The following is a 16,094-nucleotide window of genomic DNA, read 5'->3' on the forward strand; positions in this document are numbered from 1 at the left end:
AGTGCGATTCTCCTTCATCTCATGCTTGAATTTGCAGCGGCTTTTTCTGCTTCTTTCTTTAATTCTGAGGCTGTCAAAAGCCTGGCTGAGTTGCAGTAAGGTCGCCTTGCATGCGAAGGAAGGTACGGTATGATGCACCACCATCAGGTGAAAAATGAATGAAAACCTGAATAAATGTTCATATTGGTATGTTTATGTATTTTCCATTCTCATATACATGGGAGACGTGGCAACAGTAATAATACTTTGTTTTCTACTGTTTGCTTTTAATATTTTCTGATTAGCTTTGTCGAACTAGGGTTTCTTTGACCAAGTCTTGAAACAAAAATTTGGAATGCTTATTTTCTATATTTTCAAAAATTATTTTTATATGTATTATTTTATTTTTTGTCTCCCCTCATATTTATATAATTAATTTATAAAACAACAATTAAAACGTACTATCAAAAAAATATCTTATTTCAAAAACAATTATCAAAAACTTATTTTGAAACAATGTGTTTTCATGTTTTTGTGTTCTCGAACTCATGCTTTAGTGTGGTTTTATCATTGTTTGTCGATTAATTTGCTAATAATAATTTGGCATGATTGTTAAATCAAATTCTAATTTTGAGATAGTTAAGTAGATGACTTAAGTTGTTAAAAAAATCATAAGAAACTTAAGCTAGTTTGTTGTAATCAATAGAAGTTAAAAGGAGAAACTAGTGATGATTGCCATAAAAATGTTGTCCTTAGGACATGTACAAGAAGGTTTTTGTTGATTCCTATCAACATGGTGCACTTCTCAGTAAAGGGGTATGAAAACGTTGTGAAAACTTTGATCGGAGATCAATTGATGGACATTTTGATTCCGGAAAAGAATCCATGATAAGGCATGCAATTGGTTCAATTTGTCTTTTATCTTTGCCTACATAGAAAATGTTGTTATGCTTTGACACTTTTTCTAAAATTATGACTTAAACTTTAATTTTATTTTTTAGCCTAAAATAAAAAGACTATCTCACAATGACATTTTATTACAATTTAAAGCAATAAAAAATAGATAAATATTCCTAAAATGAAAGGTTTGGGTGTTTTGAAGTGGCCTTTCTCCCCCAACAATGATACACTCATTGTTAAAGTATCCTTCCAATTACTATATATATAATAAATTAACGTTTAAGGGTAGGGCAGGGAGTCCCACCAAAGGGCACCACCTCATAAATGTAGCCCTCTTGGATCCAACTGCAGTGGAGGGAGGGGCATAAGGTCCCAACTCCCACAAAGGCCACCAAGGACACTTTCAACTTTGCATGGGGTCACGTGGACATCACATGTAGGAATGAGTTAGAGGGTTTAGGGACCCAAAACAGATTAAAAAAACCTCCCACGTGGAGGGCTTTGAAATTGTCCTATGATGATGATGATGAGTAAGTTAGTAGTTTGCAATAGAGAGAGAAGGGTCCACCTTTCTTTAATCAAAGAGGGAGGATCGGGAAAAATGTTTCGTTTCTTCAAACACCCTTTTTATTTATTGTTCTTCCTCATCATACTCCATTTCCCTTTATACTTTTCCCAAAATCAAATATATATATATATAAAATCTTCGAAAAAAATAAGATATCATGTCGACATCTAATGTACTTTAAATTTAGACAATTGAAGAACGATACAAAACAATCATATCATAATATAAATAAATGAAATAAAGATGTAAAATAATGTAATGTCATAAATGATGCAAATGAATGACACTTCGGTAGTAAATTATGAGACCTAAAGTATATAGGTGGTATTGGTACTGGTTTATTGATGGTGTTTTTTCAGTACCAATGAAAAAAGTAGCCTTATTTACTCATACTTTATTATATCTACACGTGATGTAAAAGAATTTTTGCTATATATTTTTTAAAAACCTCTAAATTTGGAAAAATCTAATTATTAAATTATCTAGACTTTGTACTTCAAATTTAAACAGTTGAAGAACAATACAAAAGAATCAGGTCATAATACAAATAAACGAGATGAAGATATAAAATAATGCAACGTCATATATGGTATAAATGAATGACATGTCAATATAAATTTTATAGGTGGTAGTGGTACTAGTTTATTGATAGTGCTTTTTCAATATATTTATTTACTCATGTCTTTTCTTTAATATTTTGCCCAAAATCAAATATAAAATTGTGTATATATATATATATATATATATATATATATAATCTTTGAAAAAAGAAATAAGATATCAAGTAATGTACTTCAAATTTAGACAATTGAAGAACGATATAAAAGAATCATGTCATGATACAAATAAATGAAATAAAGATGTAAAATAATACAATGTCATAAATGGTACAAATGAATGACGCCTGGATAATAAATTATGAGACCTGAGTTATATAGGTGGTATTGGTACTAGTTTATTGATGGTGTTTTTTCAATACCAATGTAAAAAGTAGCCTTATTTACTCATATTTTATTATATCTACACGTGATGTAAAAGAATTTTTGCTATATATTTATTAAAAACCTCTAAATTTGGAAAAATCTAATCATTAAATTATCTATACTTTGTACTTCAAATTTAAACAGTTGAAGAACGATACAAAAGAATCAGGTCATAATACAAATAAACGAGATGAAGATATAAAATAATGCAACGTCATATATGGTATAAATGAATGACATGTCAATATAAATTTTATAGGTGGTAGTGGTACTAATTTATTGATAGTGCTTTTTCAATATATTTATTTACTCATGTCTTTCCTTTAATATTTTGCCCAAAATCAAATATAAAATTGTATATATATATATATATATATATATATATATATATATATATATATATAATCTTTGAAAAAAGAAATAAGATATCAAGTAATGTACTTCAAATTTAGACAATTGAAGAACGATACAAAAGAATCATGTCATGATACAAATAAATGAAATAAAGATGTAAAATAATGCAATGTCATAAATGGTACAGATGAATGACACCTGGATAATAAATTATGAGACCTAAGTTATATAGGTGGTATTGGTACTAGTTTATTGATGGTGTTTTTTCAATACCAATGTAAAAAGTAGTCTTATTTACTCATATTTTATTATATCTACACGTGATGTAAAAGAATTTTTGCTATATATTTATTAAAAAACTCAAAATTTTGAAAATTCTAATCATTAAATTATCTAGACTTTGTACTTCAAATTTAAACAGTTGAAGAACGATACAAAAGAATCAGGTCATAATACAAATAAATGAGATGAAGATATAAAATAATGCAACGTCATATATGGTATAAATGAATGACACATCAATATAAATTTTATAGGTGGTAGTGGAACTAGTTTATTGATAGTGTTTTTTCAATATGTTTATTTACTCATGTCTTTCCTTTAATACTTTTCCCAAAATCAAATATAATATTATATATATATAATTTTTGAAAAAAGAAATAAGATATCAAGTAATGTACTTCAAATTTAGACAATTGAAGAACCATACAAATAAATGAATTAAAGATGTAAAATAATGCAACCTTATAAATGGTACAAATGAATGACACTTCAATATTAAATTATGAGACCTGCATTATATAGATGGTACTGGTGCTAATTTACTGATGGTGCTTTTTCAATATCAATGTAAAACGTATCCTTATCCTTATTTACTCCGACTTTATTATATCTACACGTGATTTAAAAGAATTTTTGTTATATATTTATTAAAAAAAACTCAAAATTTTGAAAAATCTAATCATTAAATTATCTAGACTTTGCACTCTTTAAGTTTATAGTAGAATTTTGGTGGATTCTCCATTTTATTATATTTTAATAAATGAAAAATAAAATAATAATTTTTTTATAAAAAAAAACAAGAATAAGAAAAGGGGAACAAGTAAGCTTCCCTTGAGCTTCCTCCGACAAAGGGATAAAGATAAAAAAGCACAAATATTGAGGTGAAATAGACTTTTCTCTAAAGTCCAAACATTTTGTGATGATTGGGGAGACGTGATCCTTCCTAGCTAATATCATGTTCCAAACTCACTTTTACATTTTTTTTTTTAATTCTTATATTTTTATTTTTATTTTTTCCCATTTAACCCACAAAAAGTACTGAAAAAAAAAATTAAAATCAAAGTTAAATTTTTATTTTTATTTGCTTCTTGTACTTTTGTTTAAATTTTCAAAATAAAAACGGACAAATAACGGGCAAATTCTAACCTAGGGTTGCAGTCCATTTCTTTTGCTAGTACAAATTATTAAATATGAATACGAAGATGGCCATTAATGTGAGAAAAATACAAAAAACATGGCCATTAATGAATTCAGAAAATTATTGTACTCATGTTCCAAAGCTAAAGTGCAAAACAACAGTCGTATAGATACCATGTACATCTTCAAATTCATGGTAATGGTAATCCTTATTTATTTATAAATTAATTTAAATCCAATAAAATGCACAATGGCAAGGTAATTAATCACTAATTAATTATAAAAAATTTAATTTGGTAATTCTATATTAATAATGGTTCAAATTAATTAAGACCCGTTTGATAACAAATTTTAAAAATCATTCTCAAAAACAGCTTAAAAATTGTTTTATGATATTTACTATAATAAAAGTTTATTTGAAAACTTAAATTTATATAATTATTTTTTAAAACAATTATCGAAAAACAAGTTAATATAACATAAAATAACCCAAAGATGTTATTTGAAAACATTCTATTTTATATTCTTAAGAACGGAAAATAAAAAATAATTTTTTGTTATTAAACATGTTTTTGTGTTTTTTTTGGAAAATAAAAACTATTTTAAAAAACAATTATCAAACAAATCTTTAATAACTTCCTCTATATTCATAATTTAATTTAAATTTATATATAATTTTAATCTTGGTTGTTGCAAGCATTAGTCCAAAAATACTTTGTACCATCTTGGGTGAAAAGATTGATTTGTTGGGGAAATGGTCCCAATTACAAAGACAAAGAAAAAAACAGTGGGAGTGAACAAGGGAAGTCATGAGTCATGAGATATGTTTGTTTTTCCTCCCATTTTTCCGAGAAACCAAACAAAGTTTCTTGACATTCCTAAAGGAAAAGGAAAAAGAAAATGGAAGAAAAAGGGGGGGTGGGGGAAAGGGACCACCACTGAATTTTCCAGGAAGGTGCAAGGAGGCTCCCAAAATGATTAAAAGGGAAGCTTCTTCATGAAAGACAACAATCAACAATATAGTAGTGATCGAAAACAAACATTAGCTTTCAACATCACCTTTATAATCATTAATATTCATATCATCCATACTCAAAAAGTACCCTAAGAACCCCCATCCCCATTCCAAAATAGAAAATTTAAATAAATAAATAAATAAAATATATATTATATAAAAAATAATTTTTGGTATGAATGAATATTGTTGGACACAACATAAACTAATGAGGCTAATGTACTCATTTTGCATGCATGTGTTACATTTATTCTATATAGAATTGCATGGCTTCTTGGCCCTTCTACAATTTTTTTATATATTATATTTATATATATTTCAATAACTAAAATATTTAAATTCTATTAGTTAATATTATATTATATATAGAGAGAGGGAGGAAAAGGGATATACAATATAATATAAGAAAATTTTGAAAAAAAAAAATGGAAGATTCATTCATCGTATCATTAAATGTGCTTTATAAGGAAGATGAAAAAGATAGAAAATAATAAATCATCAAAACTTGTCACAATGTATATGTATATATATAAGAAAATTCTAAGGTATCGAGTTGATACTTATCGAAGATACAACCAGATTCATTGAAAGTATAAAATGAAATTTAGTAATATAACAAATATATGAGAGCTATTATTGTACTAATTGATGGGATCGATTACAACTAAATGGGACCAAGGCATGTATAATACAATCAAATTAATCCCATTTTTTGGTATATATATATATGATTTGAAAGAAAGATTCATTTGATTAGAAGAATCCTACGCTATGTTTGAAAACTATTTTTGAATTTAATTTTGTCTTTAAAATGATTTTTTTTTTATAACTCATTTTCTTTGTATTTAGTTATTTTTTTGTTACATATTCATATCACATTTATATAAATACATATTACTTTCATGAAACATGAATGAAGAAAATTATTTTTGACATTTGAATTTTCAAATAGGATTTTACTTGTGAAAATAATTGAGAGCTTCAAAATTATTTGAAAATGTTTTGAAAAAAAACTTTAGGTCCTGTTTAAGAAGTGTTTTCAAATATAATTTACAAAAATGGTTTTATAATTTTTTTTATAAATAAAATGTGAGAGTCAAAATGTTTTTAATATGTTTTTTTTATATTTATATAATTGTTTTATAAAGCAATTATTAGCTTTACTTTTGGTAGTAAAACGTGTTTCCCCACCTATGGTAAAATCAAGATGAAGATATGTGCAGTGATCCTTGTTATGATGGAAATCTTGGAAAACAGCAACATGAAGAAGTGGAGATGACAAAGAAACCCATTGAAAAAAAAAAAAACAGAATCCATACAACTTTGTAGATTTTGATCACTTTCATCATTCATTTTCCCACTTTTGAAGTAGCCCTTTTCCATCATTTTTACTTTTTATCTTTGTCAATATGCATATGGGCTTTTAGGGGGTAGAAGAAGATAGGGGTATATATAGGCATAAAGAAAAATACCATTCATAGAATCATATTGAAAGAATTGCAGACAATGAAATGGTAGAGAAGCGAAGTCCCCACACCCCAACTCCCAATTGTCAAACCCTCACCACCCATGTGTCCTTGAAATGTCAAAACCCCCCCTCACCCTTCATTGTCTTTATTGCTGCCCCCCTTAGTTTTATCAACACCCACATTTTCATTTTATTTTTATTAAAAAAGAAAAAAGAAAAAAGAAAAACTCAAAGAAAACATGGGAAGACAGTTGGATAATGAGAGAAAAAGTTGTGTGAATGGGATCCTAAATCCACCCAAATGATTCAGGGCTCTACCCCACGCCAGGGCCCATTTGATATATCACCATCACCTTCCCACCACAATAATATGGCCACACACCTTCTGATCAGGCTGGTTCGTCTGATTTACAAAAATTGATTGTGGACCGTCTGATTAACTTTTCTACTTCATCAAAACATGCGGTAGTTGATGTGGGCCCTTGTTTCTAATCAATATTAGCTTCCACGTATGAGACAATTTCCTCTACTTGTTTTTTTACTGCATGCATTTTCCCGGAAAATATCTAGCACCGGTCCAAAAGAAAATAATAGACCCCGAGAATGGAAATCTTGCCCTACACCCGATCACAGTGTATGGAGTTGGTTTTCCCGGAATCATATTTCTTGGATTGCTGAGAATTAGAGTTACACATAAATCCCGGCCGTTCCTTTTTTTTTTTTTTTTTTTCCAGGAAAAGAAAAATAAATGTTCCAAACATTAAAATGAAAGAAAATAAAAGAGACTACACGTTAATGTGATGAAAGATACCTCTCCCTTCTTCACCATGTTATTTTACTAGGTCTTCCCTCAATACGGCGTCGTTTATAGATGGAAATTCACCCAGTAACGAAAAAGGTGAGAGCTTTGACGACGCCAACGCGAATGCGACGTCGTTCCGGGACCTGAAAATCACCCACTCGGGAAAAACAGTGAGCTTGACGATGCCGATGACGCCGTCGTTTGGTACGGCCTTTGCCGGAAGCAATCCAACGTCATCCGCGGCGGCGACACCGCCACCGTCACCGACGACGACGAGTGAGCTCCGGAATCTGGCGGCGACCCTACAACCCAGAAAAAAAAAATGCAAATCATTTTTCACGCTTTGTTTTGATAAAAAAAAAACACCTGTGAGACACACAGAAAGAGATTCACGGCTACCACGTACTAGTGATGTTGTCGGAAGATGAATTCCGGGCATTTTCGAGGTGGTGCTGGTGCAGCTTGTGGTTATCTTGAATGGGTTGCTGCGACTTTCGGCGGCGGCGGTTGTGATCGGCCAATCTTTTCCGGCAACTGCGCTTTCCGTTGTCGAATTCCGAGAGAAGATGGAATCTGTACGGAGGCGTTGGAAAGGAAAATTAAACCGCTGATTAGGTTGCCATAAGAGGCAAAGCACAAAACCAAAACAAACAGTACGTAAAACCTGAATTATACAAACATTTGGACACAAATGCCCTCGGGATTTCCCCACGTACGGCACTTACCCAATCATTAGCTCCATTCATTTAACTCCCACTCCTTCAAGGACATTTTCGTCATTTCAACATTTGATTTCAGATAAAGTGTTGTTGAAAACAAATTAAAACAATTAAATGTGTTTTTTTCCACTTGCTTTGAATTTTGGTTTGCGTTGATTTTATTTTTTATTAGATTAAATAGCTGGAAGTTTCGTTGTGAATAAGGGTGTTTTGGTAATTTGCGAGAACCTGCTACATTGTTGGCAGAAGCGCTGAGTCAACCCGGCGGCGAAGACTGTAGAGGCTTTGGAGTGGAACTCGCAGACCTTGTGGCGGCGGTGGTAATGCTTGGCGTGGGTGAGATCGGCATTACAGCCCTCGGCTTGACACCTCGGCGAGTTCGTCAAACCGGGTTCCGCCGGTCTCGACCGCCTCTGGTACAGCCGGTTCACGAAGTCGTCCTCGGAGGAGAAATACGTTCTGCCCCCCAAATTCAGCCCAATTCTCGCCGTGAAATCCGCCGCCGGCACCATCTCCTCGCTCTTCGGCACCACCATAAACCCGGTCCCCCCGCCGGCGGACGTCCCGGCCACCGGCTCAAGCGACAGCATCGCCGGCGGGGGGGCCTGGTACGTGTGGTAGGCGCGTGGGTCGTAGAGGGAGTGAATATGAGCGGGCTGAGGCTGGCTCTGGTGGTGGAAGAAGGCGGTCGCCGGAGCGACGAGTCCGTCGGTGAAGGTTTGGTGGTAGTGGTCGAATATCTGGCGGGTCTGGTCCGAATCCTGAGGGGGCTCGTCTCCGGAGAGCATGATCGGAGATGGGTTCCCCCATTCGTAGTCCAGCATTTCCCACTGAAGCTCAGGTTTGACGACGTTGTTCCAAAGGCCCTCAACTCGATCTGAAGCACAACCAAGAGAGAGTAGAGAGTAGAGAGCTGAGAGCTGAGAGTTGGAGAAAACCTAAGACAATAATGCAAAACGGTTTGGCCTTTATATATATATATACATACACACATATATCTCTATCTCGGTGTTAAAAGGCTCTCCTTTTTCCACAGTGACGGAAGAGAAACTCACCTATGGCAGCATGAAACCGAGTGAAAAGACAAAGACTAACGAGGAGTACTTGTTGACCGCCGAGTAATTCAAAAACCTAATCTCCAAAACGCAGCGTTCCACTGTAGCTTCAACTGTCTCTGCAATGGCGTGTACAGTCACCCTGTCTCGCCTCACTTTCAGAGAGAGCGAAGGAGAGAAGGAGGAGTTATGAGGCGGCTAGCTCAGAGGTGATGGGAGGCTTTTACTGTTTTTGTGTAATACCAAATTTACCATTTTATCCCCCTCCCCGTTGTGGAAGTTTGTGAAAACTGAAAAAGTCTCTTTTCCCGGTCCAAGTAATTCGGACTTCCATCTCACGCCCCCCTTGTGTCCCAATTTTTCCATTAATAATAATAATAATAATTTTAAAAAATTAAATAAATAAAACAAATGTATAAGACCCATCTCAGTTCTCAATCTATCCCTAAAGGAATTAGGGAGCAAGGGATATTAATAATTAATATTAATAATAATAATAATTATTATTATTAGAATGAACTGTTATTCTTAAACTCTAATAGACAAAATTAATTTTTAGATCTCGAGGGCCCATCCACATCTAACCCTCTCTTTTTGTTCTAATTTACTATTACCAACATTGATAATTAGCTCCTCTCTTTTTTCACAAATAATAATTCAATCATTAATTATTTATTATAATAAATCCTCTCTTAAATTATTAACCTGTGTTGCCACTAATGGAGTTTCCCTTTTTGTGGATATGTTTATGAATAACACCTTGATTACATCCAATATTTGACTTTTACCAAAAAATTAAGTGTTGGTCTGAATACACGTGTTGCTTTTTATTTTTAAAATAAATGAATAATAATAACTTTTATATAGATTAAAAAACTTTTAAAATTTTACTTTAAAAAAGTAATGGTCTATTTATTCGCATGATTTAAAAATAATTTTTCTATATTATAAAAATTTAATATTATTAGGCCGTTGTTATCTAAAAATAAAATAAAATAGAGATTAAATTTTAGAAAATAATTCAAAAGTTATTTTCATCAAATTTTAAAAACAAAATAAAAACATGGACTTGTTTTGTTGTGTTTTTTTAAACTTATTTTTAAAAATTATTTTTAAATTAATATATATATATATAGTTTTGAAAACAAATTTTAGAAAAATATAGTCAAATGAATCTTAATATTTTTAAAAATTATTTAAAATTTTGAGGAATAAAAAAATAATGTGACAAGGAATTACGATAATTATTAAATAATGTCGGACAAGGTAAAAGTCTTTATGTGAAATGGCTCAAATTTGACAAGAGTTAATACTTAATACCCTCCAAAAAATTTATATCATCACCTCTCGTTTATTTTTTAAATGAAGAAATGATTTTCTCTCTATGGTATAAAATAAGAATCATAAGTTATTTTGGAAGCTATTTTTGAAAACATTTTTCCTTTTTTTTTTAAAAAAAAAAACACATGTTTGATAATAAAAATCATAAAAACATAAAATATTAGCATTTTTATAACATGTTTTATTTTAAAAAATAAAAACTGGATTAAAAATAAAGTTTATAATTATTTTTTTAATAGTAAATATTATAGATAAAATATTTTCGTAATACTAAACTTATTGGATGGTGTTTGTTTTTTTATTTAATTTTAAATTAAATTTAAAGATTATTCGTCTGTTAAGTATTAAATTAATTATTTTTAAATATTTTATTTTTATTAAGTATCAAGAAATAAAAAAATCAATCGATTATTTTTACCATTTAAAAAAGTTGAATATTTAAAAAAATTTATTTAATAAAAAAATTAAAAAATAAATAATATGTCAATAAAAATAAACTATCTGAAATTTGAGACTAACTTGAAACAAAAAAAAAAAAAACCATACTATTAATTGGGTGAGAATGCTTAATGGAAGCCCATATGATCAATTATTTCAAATATATTATCTATTAAAACAATGATACCTTTATTTCTCAAATATTTACTAATATATATATATATATATATATATATATATATATATATATATATATATTTGGTAAAAAAAACAAAGAAGACTAATAATAATAAATGAAAAATCTTATATATTGATTTTGTTGGTGGCCCTAATCCCTCCCGAGGCTAACCACTTGAAAACCATGCCCCCAGTCATACGTCCTTGAGCAGAACTCATGCCACGCGTCTTCTCACACCCGTCGAGAGTACGTGCCAATGACAGTCTTTTTTTACCCGTCTGGCAACTCATTTTAATCCATTATTATTACTAGGTCGTGTCTACACGCGAAGCAATTCGTACGTGGTTATATGTTTTTAATTTTTTCACTTTTTGCTAAATTAAGGTGCTTTGACGGGAACAAGTGCATTAAATGGAGGTGCCCTAAGAGGCATAGCTACCGACCGACCAAATTTACATATTGACCAAAATATCCCTCACTTGTATTTTTTTATATGTTTTTTTTACGTGTGAGTTACTCCTCTTCGTCCATTTTATCATTTTTTAACTAATTACATTAAAAAGCAAATGATTAATTACAAATTTTTAGCCGTTATTTAAAAATAATTAATATTTTATATTTTTTTTATCAAATTATTATCTTTAACCATTTAGATGTTATCTTTGATCTATGTATTACCATCTGGCACTCGAATAACCATGTTGATCAGTAAGGTTATAAAACTTTAATTATTTTTAGAGGATTTTTTATTTTATAATTATTTTTATGGTAGTGCATGACAATTCGTATTTTTCAAAATAATAAGAGAATCATTTAATAAAATTTTAAATAAATGAGAAGTAGATATATTTGATAAAAAAAATTAGGAGAGAGGAAGGAAATTAGCCTTAAAAAAATTTATTATTATCCATTAAAAAAATTTCTTGAAGGTTTTACCAGGAAGAAAAATAAAAATTACAAGTATAAATCCAGATAAAAGTGAAAAGTCTTGGTGTGAAAGACGGGGGAGGAGATGACTGGCGAAGAAAAAGATAAAGTGGGTCAACAATGTAATAAGGAAAAAGAGTAAGGTCATCTGTATAAAAAAGTGAGCAAAAAGACAGGGGAGGAGATGATCGTATCTCGAACGTACGATGTATTATTATTCGCGACCGAACCACTCTCACTCGCACGCGTACGTAAAATCAGCTGTACTCGCTGCTTCAGATAACGCCTGTCGGCAAAGCGGTGGTATTGCAGTCGTGAAATGACGAGAATGCCCCCCTAACATACGGACAGGTGCGAGGACGGGGAGGCGAGTTGAGAATACTCAGAAAAGGGAAAGTGGAGAACGGGGAGAAGGAGGGGTAGAAATGGAAAAAGTGAAAAAGAAAGTCTGGTTGTATTTGGTGGAAGGCTGACACGGACGTTGACTCTTATGTACGGAATGTCTAAGTTAGTCAGACTCATCCCAAATTAATATTATAAAAATTAAATAATAATAAAAACAGACAGTAGACTTTTCAACACCCACATTCTCTCTCTACCTTTTTTTTTTTTCAGTTTATTCCCAGAAATTGCCACGTAGATCTTATTTTTCTATTTATTTTTTAATTTTCTTCTCTTATATTTGCAAGATTTATGTTATGAATTTATGGTAATGGATTCAAAAATTTATTTATTTTCAAATCATCATTTCTCATAAATAATATACATAATTTTTTTTTTGATAATTCTAATTTTATTTTATATTTTTAAAAGCTAAAAATAAAAATAAAAACCTTTTTATGTACTATCATTCTTTCTAAATTTTTATGATCAAAGTTTTTCAAATGCATTTTCTATTTTTATTTTTAAAAATATAAAATAATGATAATTGCAGGTACAAAAAATATAAAAGAATCTTTTATAAGAACTTATTTATATTTTAAAATTTTAAATGCTTATTTTTTTAATAGTTATTATCTTTTAAAAAATAAATCTCAATAGTTTATTTAAAGACTAAAAAGTAATATATTGATTTTTATTTACTTATTAATATTTAGTATAAATAAAATTTTAAAAAAATAATTTGATACTTAATCCTATTAAATACCTTTTAATTTTAAGTCTTATTTAGAATTAAGTCAAAAAAAAAAAAACCCATCACCCTACTTATTAAATATCATTTGTAAAATCTTAATTCTAAAACAAAAATCAATGGATACCCACCATACCATTTGAAGGTTATGTTAATATGAGTTGACTTCATAATTGACTTGAGTCCCTGAAAAAGAAATTTCTTCATTTTTAATAAATTTTATAAACTAGATATTTATAAAATTAAAAATATCTATCTCTTAATTATTATTTTTTAACAGTAGACTTGCCTTTTTTTAACTGTACAACTTTCCATATGAGGGGTTGGGAAGAATGAGAAGATGATAAATGAAGTGGGGAATTTTTTATTTACATATTGCCTAACCTAGAAAGAAAAAAAAAGAAAAAGAAAAAGTAGAAGAGAATATTCTAGTTTAAAACACCTCAATTTGTCCAAAATCCAAAATCTCTTTTTACTTTTTGATTTCCTTTTCCTTTTCCTTTACCTCTTCTTTTTCCAATTTGATTGACTTGGACAAATTATTCTTGTGTCTAGACCTAAATGCCTCATATTTGTCAAACCATCTTGGCCCACCAATTCCAACTTGAGTAATTTTTTTTTTATTTTAATTAATTTTTTAAGGTAAAGTTTTGGTAAGTTTGTCTCAACTATTTCATGGGATTTTTATTGTGTGTGATGGGAAAATTGGGTGAAAATTTTGTGGGGTTTGGAAATTTTGTTGTGACAAAAGATCTACCAACATGGTAAATTAATTAAAAAAGAAAAAAAGAAAAAGAAATATTCACTCATATGGGGGCAAGTTGACCCAACATGGGTTAGGAAAGTTGTCCAAATCAAGGTGAAATGAAATTTGAGAAGATGTCAACTTTTGTGTTAGATTTTCCAAGACAAAACATTTGGAAATTCTGTAGTTACTAACTTGGAAAAAAATTTATTTTTTCTCTAAAGGGGTTTTTTTTTTAAATTGTTATTTAAACAAATAATTTGAAACTTGAATAATGGGGTGAGGCAGAGGCAGAGGCATAGAGGGGGGAATCCCAATAAATGCAGCATCACAATCAAATCAAAGTAAATACAAAAAAAATTAGAAAAAGGGAAATTGAAATGTTGGAGGAGGTGGGTCTGTCTATGTGGGAAGTCCAGATATTGAGTCTTAGAAAGGCAAAAACAACAAAAACAAAAACAGTCTAATCACAACAAATGAAAGGAAAATGTGTCAGTAGTTTTGGAAAGAGAGGGCATTGCAGGAGGGGGGCAATGATTCGTGGTTCATAATTTCACACGTCCACTCATTTCTCCTCCCCTCCCATCACACCCAAAAAAAAAGAAGAAAAAATTACCATTTTTATAATTTTTTTTCCCAAGAAATTATGAAATTTAGTCTAGTCTAATCAAAGACCTTGGTTATCTTAGAACTGAGGGACACACATCTAATCAAGTTAGTGACAAGAAGGCAACCAAGATTCTTTGATTTGATATGATAAGTTTATCAAACAAACAAACCTTAATCAACTACTAGAACCCTAAAAATAAAAAGAAAGCATCACTCGTTTAACAGTGATCATTTTCTTTTCTTTTTCTTGCTAAGATTTTCACCTCCCAATCATGAAATTAACCAACCAAAGTGGGTTGTTAATTTTTATGTTCCCCTCATAGACTTAAAAGGAAAGGTCCACTTTTAGGAATAATCACTTGTACCTAACGCAAAGGAAAGAATCATCACTCTCTATCATCAACCCACCTAAACTCTCTAGTCCCCTAATTGGTGACCACAGCCTCACCTTGCTGGGGCTTCTCCATCAAGCTAAAAGCCCTGTACTCCATGGTTGGTGCCAGTTGGGTTTTCTCCATCTCTCTCTTAATCCCCTTCAGTAAGCCCCCAAACCCATTTCCAAGATTGGAAAATTTTTCCACATCATGCTTCTCTTTAGAGCCCTTTGGCCAAACTCCTCAGCCAAATTCACATTCAATGAATCATGTTTCATTGTGGAAGAAAGGGGTTCATTGAGATGGCTATTGATGGATAAAACTAAAGAGAGGGAGGGGGAGAAGGGTAAGAATTGATTTGAGTAAAAGGGATTAAAATCAAATAGAAAGGAAGAGAATAAGACAATAGGAATTGAATCACGTAAGTTGGAGCCCTTAAAGATTGGTAGGTTGCATTTAATTTTGAGAGGGGGTGGGGGGGTAAAAGCATAAGCTGCAGCAGACATGTATGTAAGATTGGTATCACATGTGGGAAGTTTGCCTTCATCTTCACCCAAATCACCTAACAAATGAAACCATATTTATCATGGTATTATAGCAGTGGTGTGTGGGGAAAGGAGAGAGTTGTATTCACTTTTCAACATGAAACTGAACTTTTACAAGAAAAGTGGAACAGGCCAAGAAAGTTGTGCATTATGTAGAGCTATAAGCTTTGCCCTGTCAACATCTCAATACTTAGGTAATGGAAGAGATGACAGTGATCATACGTTCACATTACATAAATTTTCACATTATGAAACATGCATCTCCCCACCCTACCCATTTTTCCATCTTAAATTCAGAGACCCCCTTCTTTTCTTTTTCCTTTTTTCCTGTAGTGGTCCTCAAGAAAAATGAGTTTCCATTCTGCAGTGCAGTGCACCTTCCCAATTTGATCAGCAAAAAAAGGGGTCTGTATGAAGCTGGTTTCCATCCCCAGTCACAAGACAACAATTTTCTTTTCATCAAACCCAATCATGGAATGGAGTTCTTATATTTAGGTGTTGGTAAGTGAATACATGTGACTTACTAATGAAACATCTACTGTA

General features: G+C 31.0%; 1 protein-coding gene across 2 annotated transcripts; it reads right to left on the reverse strand.

Moving 5' to 3' along the window:
• Positions 1-7,323: 7,323 nt before the first annotated feature.
• LOC100266738 (squamosa promoter-binding-like protein 8) lies at positions 7,324-9,480 on the reverse strand. Of its 2 annotated transcripts, none has more exons than XM_003633858.4 (4): positions 9,263-9,480; positions 8,436-9,084; positions 7,895-8,061; positions 7,324-7,790 (listed from the first exon to the last, which is right to left on the reverse strand). In XM_003633858.4, the coding sequence occupies exons 2-4, from the start codon at positions 9,029-9,031 to the stop codon at positions 7,639-7,641; spliced, it is 915 nt and encodes a 304-aa protein (XP_003633906.1). In that variant the 5' UTR covers positions 9,032-9,084; positions 9,263-9,480; the 3' UTR covers positions 7,324-7,638. The 2 variants fall into 2 exon arrangements, with proteins under 2 accessions (XP_003633906.1, XP_010661346.1); XM_010663044.3 differs by having other exon boundaries at positions 8,436-9,145.
• Between the last annotated feature and the right edge of the window lie 6,614 nt (positions 9,481-16,094).

The sequence above is a fragment of the Vitis vinifera genome, chromosome 15, assembly GCF_030704535.1.
Source record: "Vitis vinifera cultivar Pinot Noir 40024 chromosome 15, ASM3070453v1".
NCBI lineage: Eukaryota > Viridiplantae > Streptophyta > Magnoliopsida > Vitales > Vitaceae > Vitis > Vitis vinifera.

Bases quoted from the DNA above. Each gene is read 5' to 3' on its own strand.
- LOC100266738 (XM_003633858.4), bottom strand. From the start codon at position 9,031: ATGCTGGACTACGAATGGGGGAACCCATCTCCGATCATGCTCTCCGGA. The intron at 8,062-8,435 runs GTTCTCGCAAAT...GCCTCCGTACAG, and splicing joins TTCTGCCAACAATGTAGCAG to ATTCCATCTTCTCTCGGAAT. The intron at 7,791-7,894 runs GTACGTGGTAGC...TCTGGGTTGTAG, and splicing joins ATCTTCCGACAACATCACTA to GGTCGCCGCCAGATTCCGGA.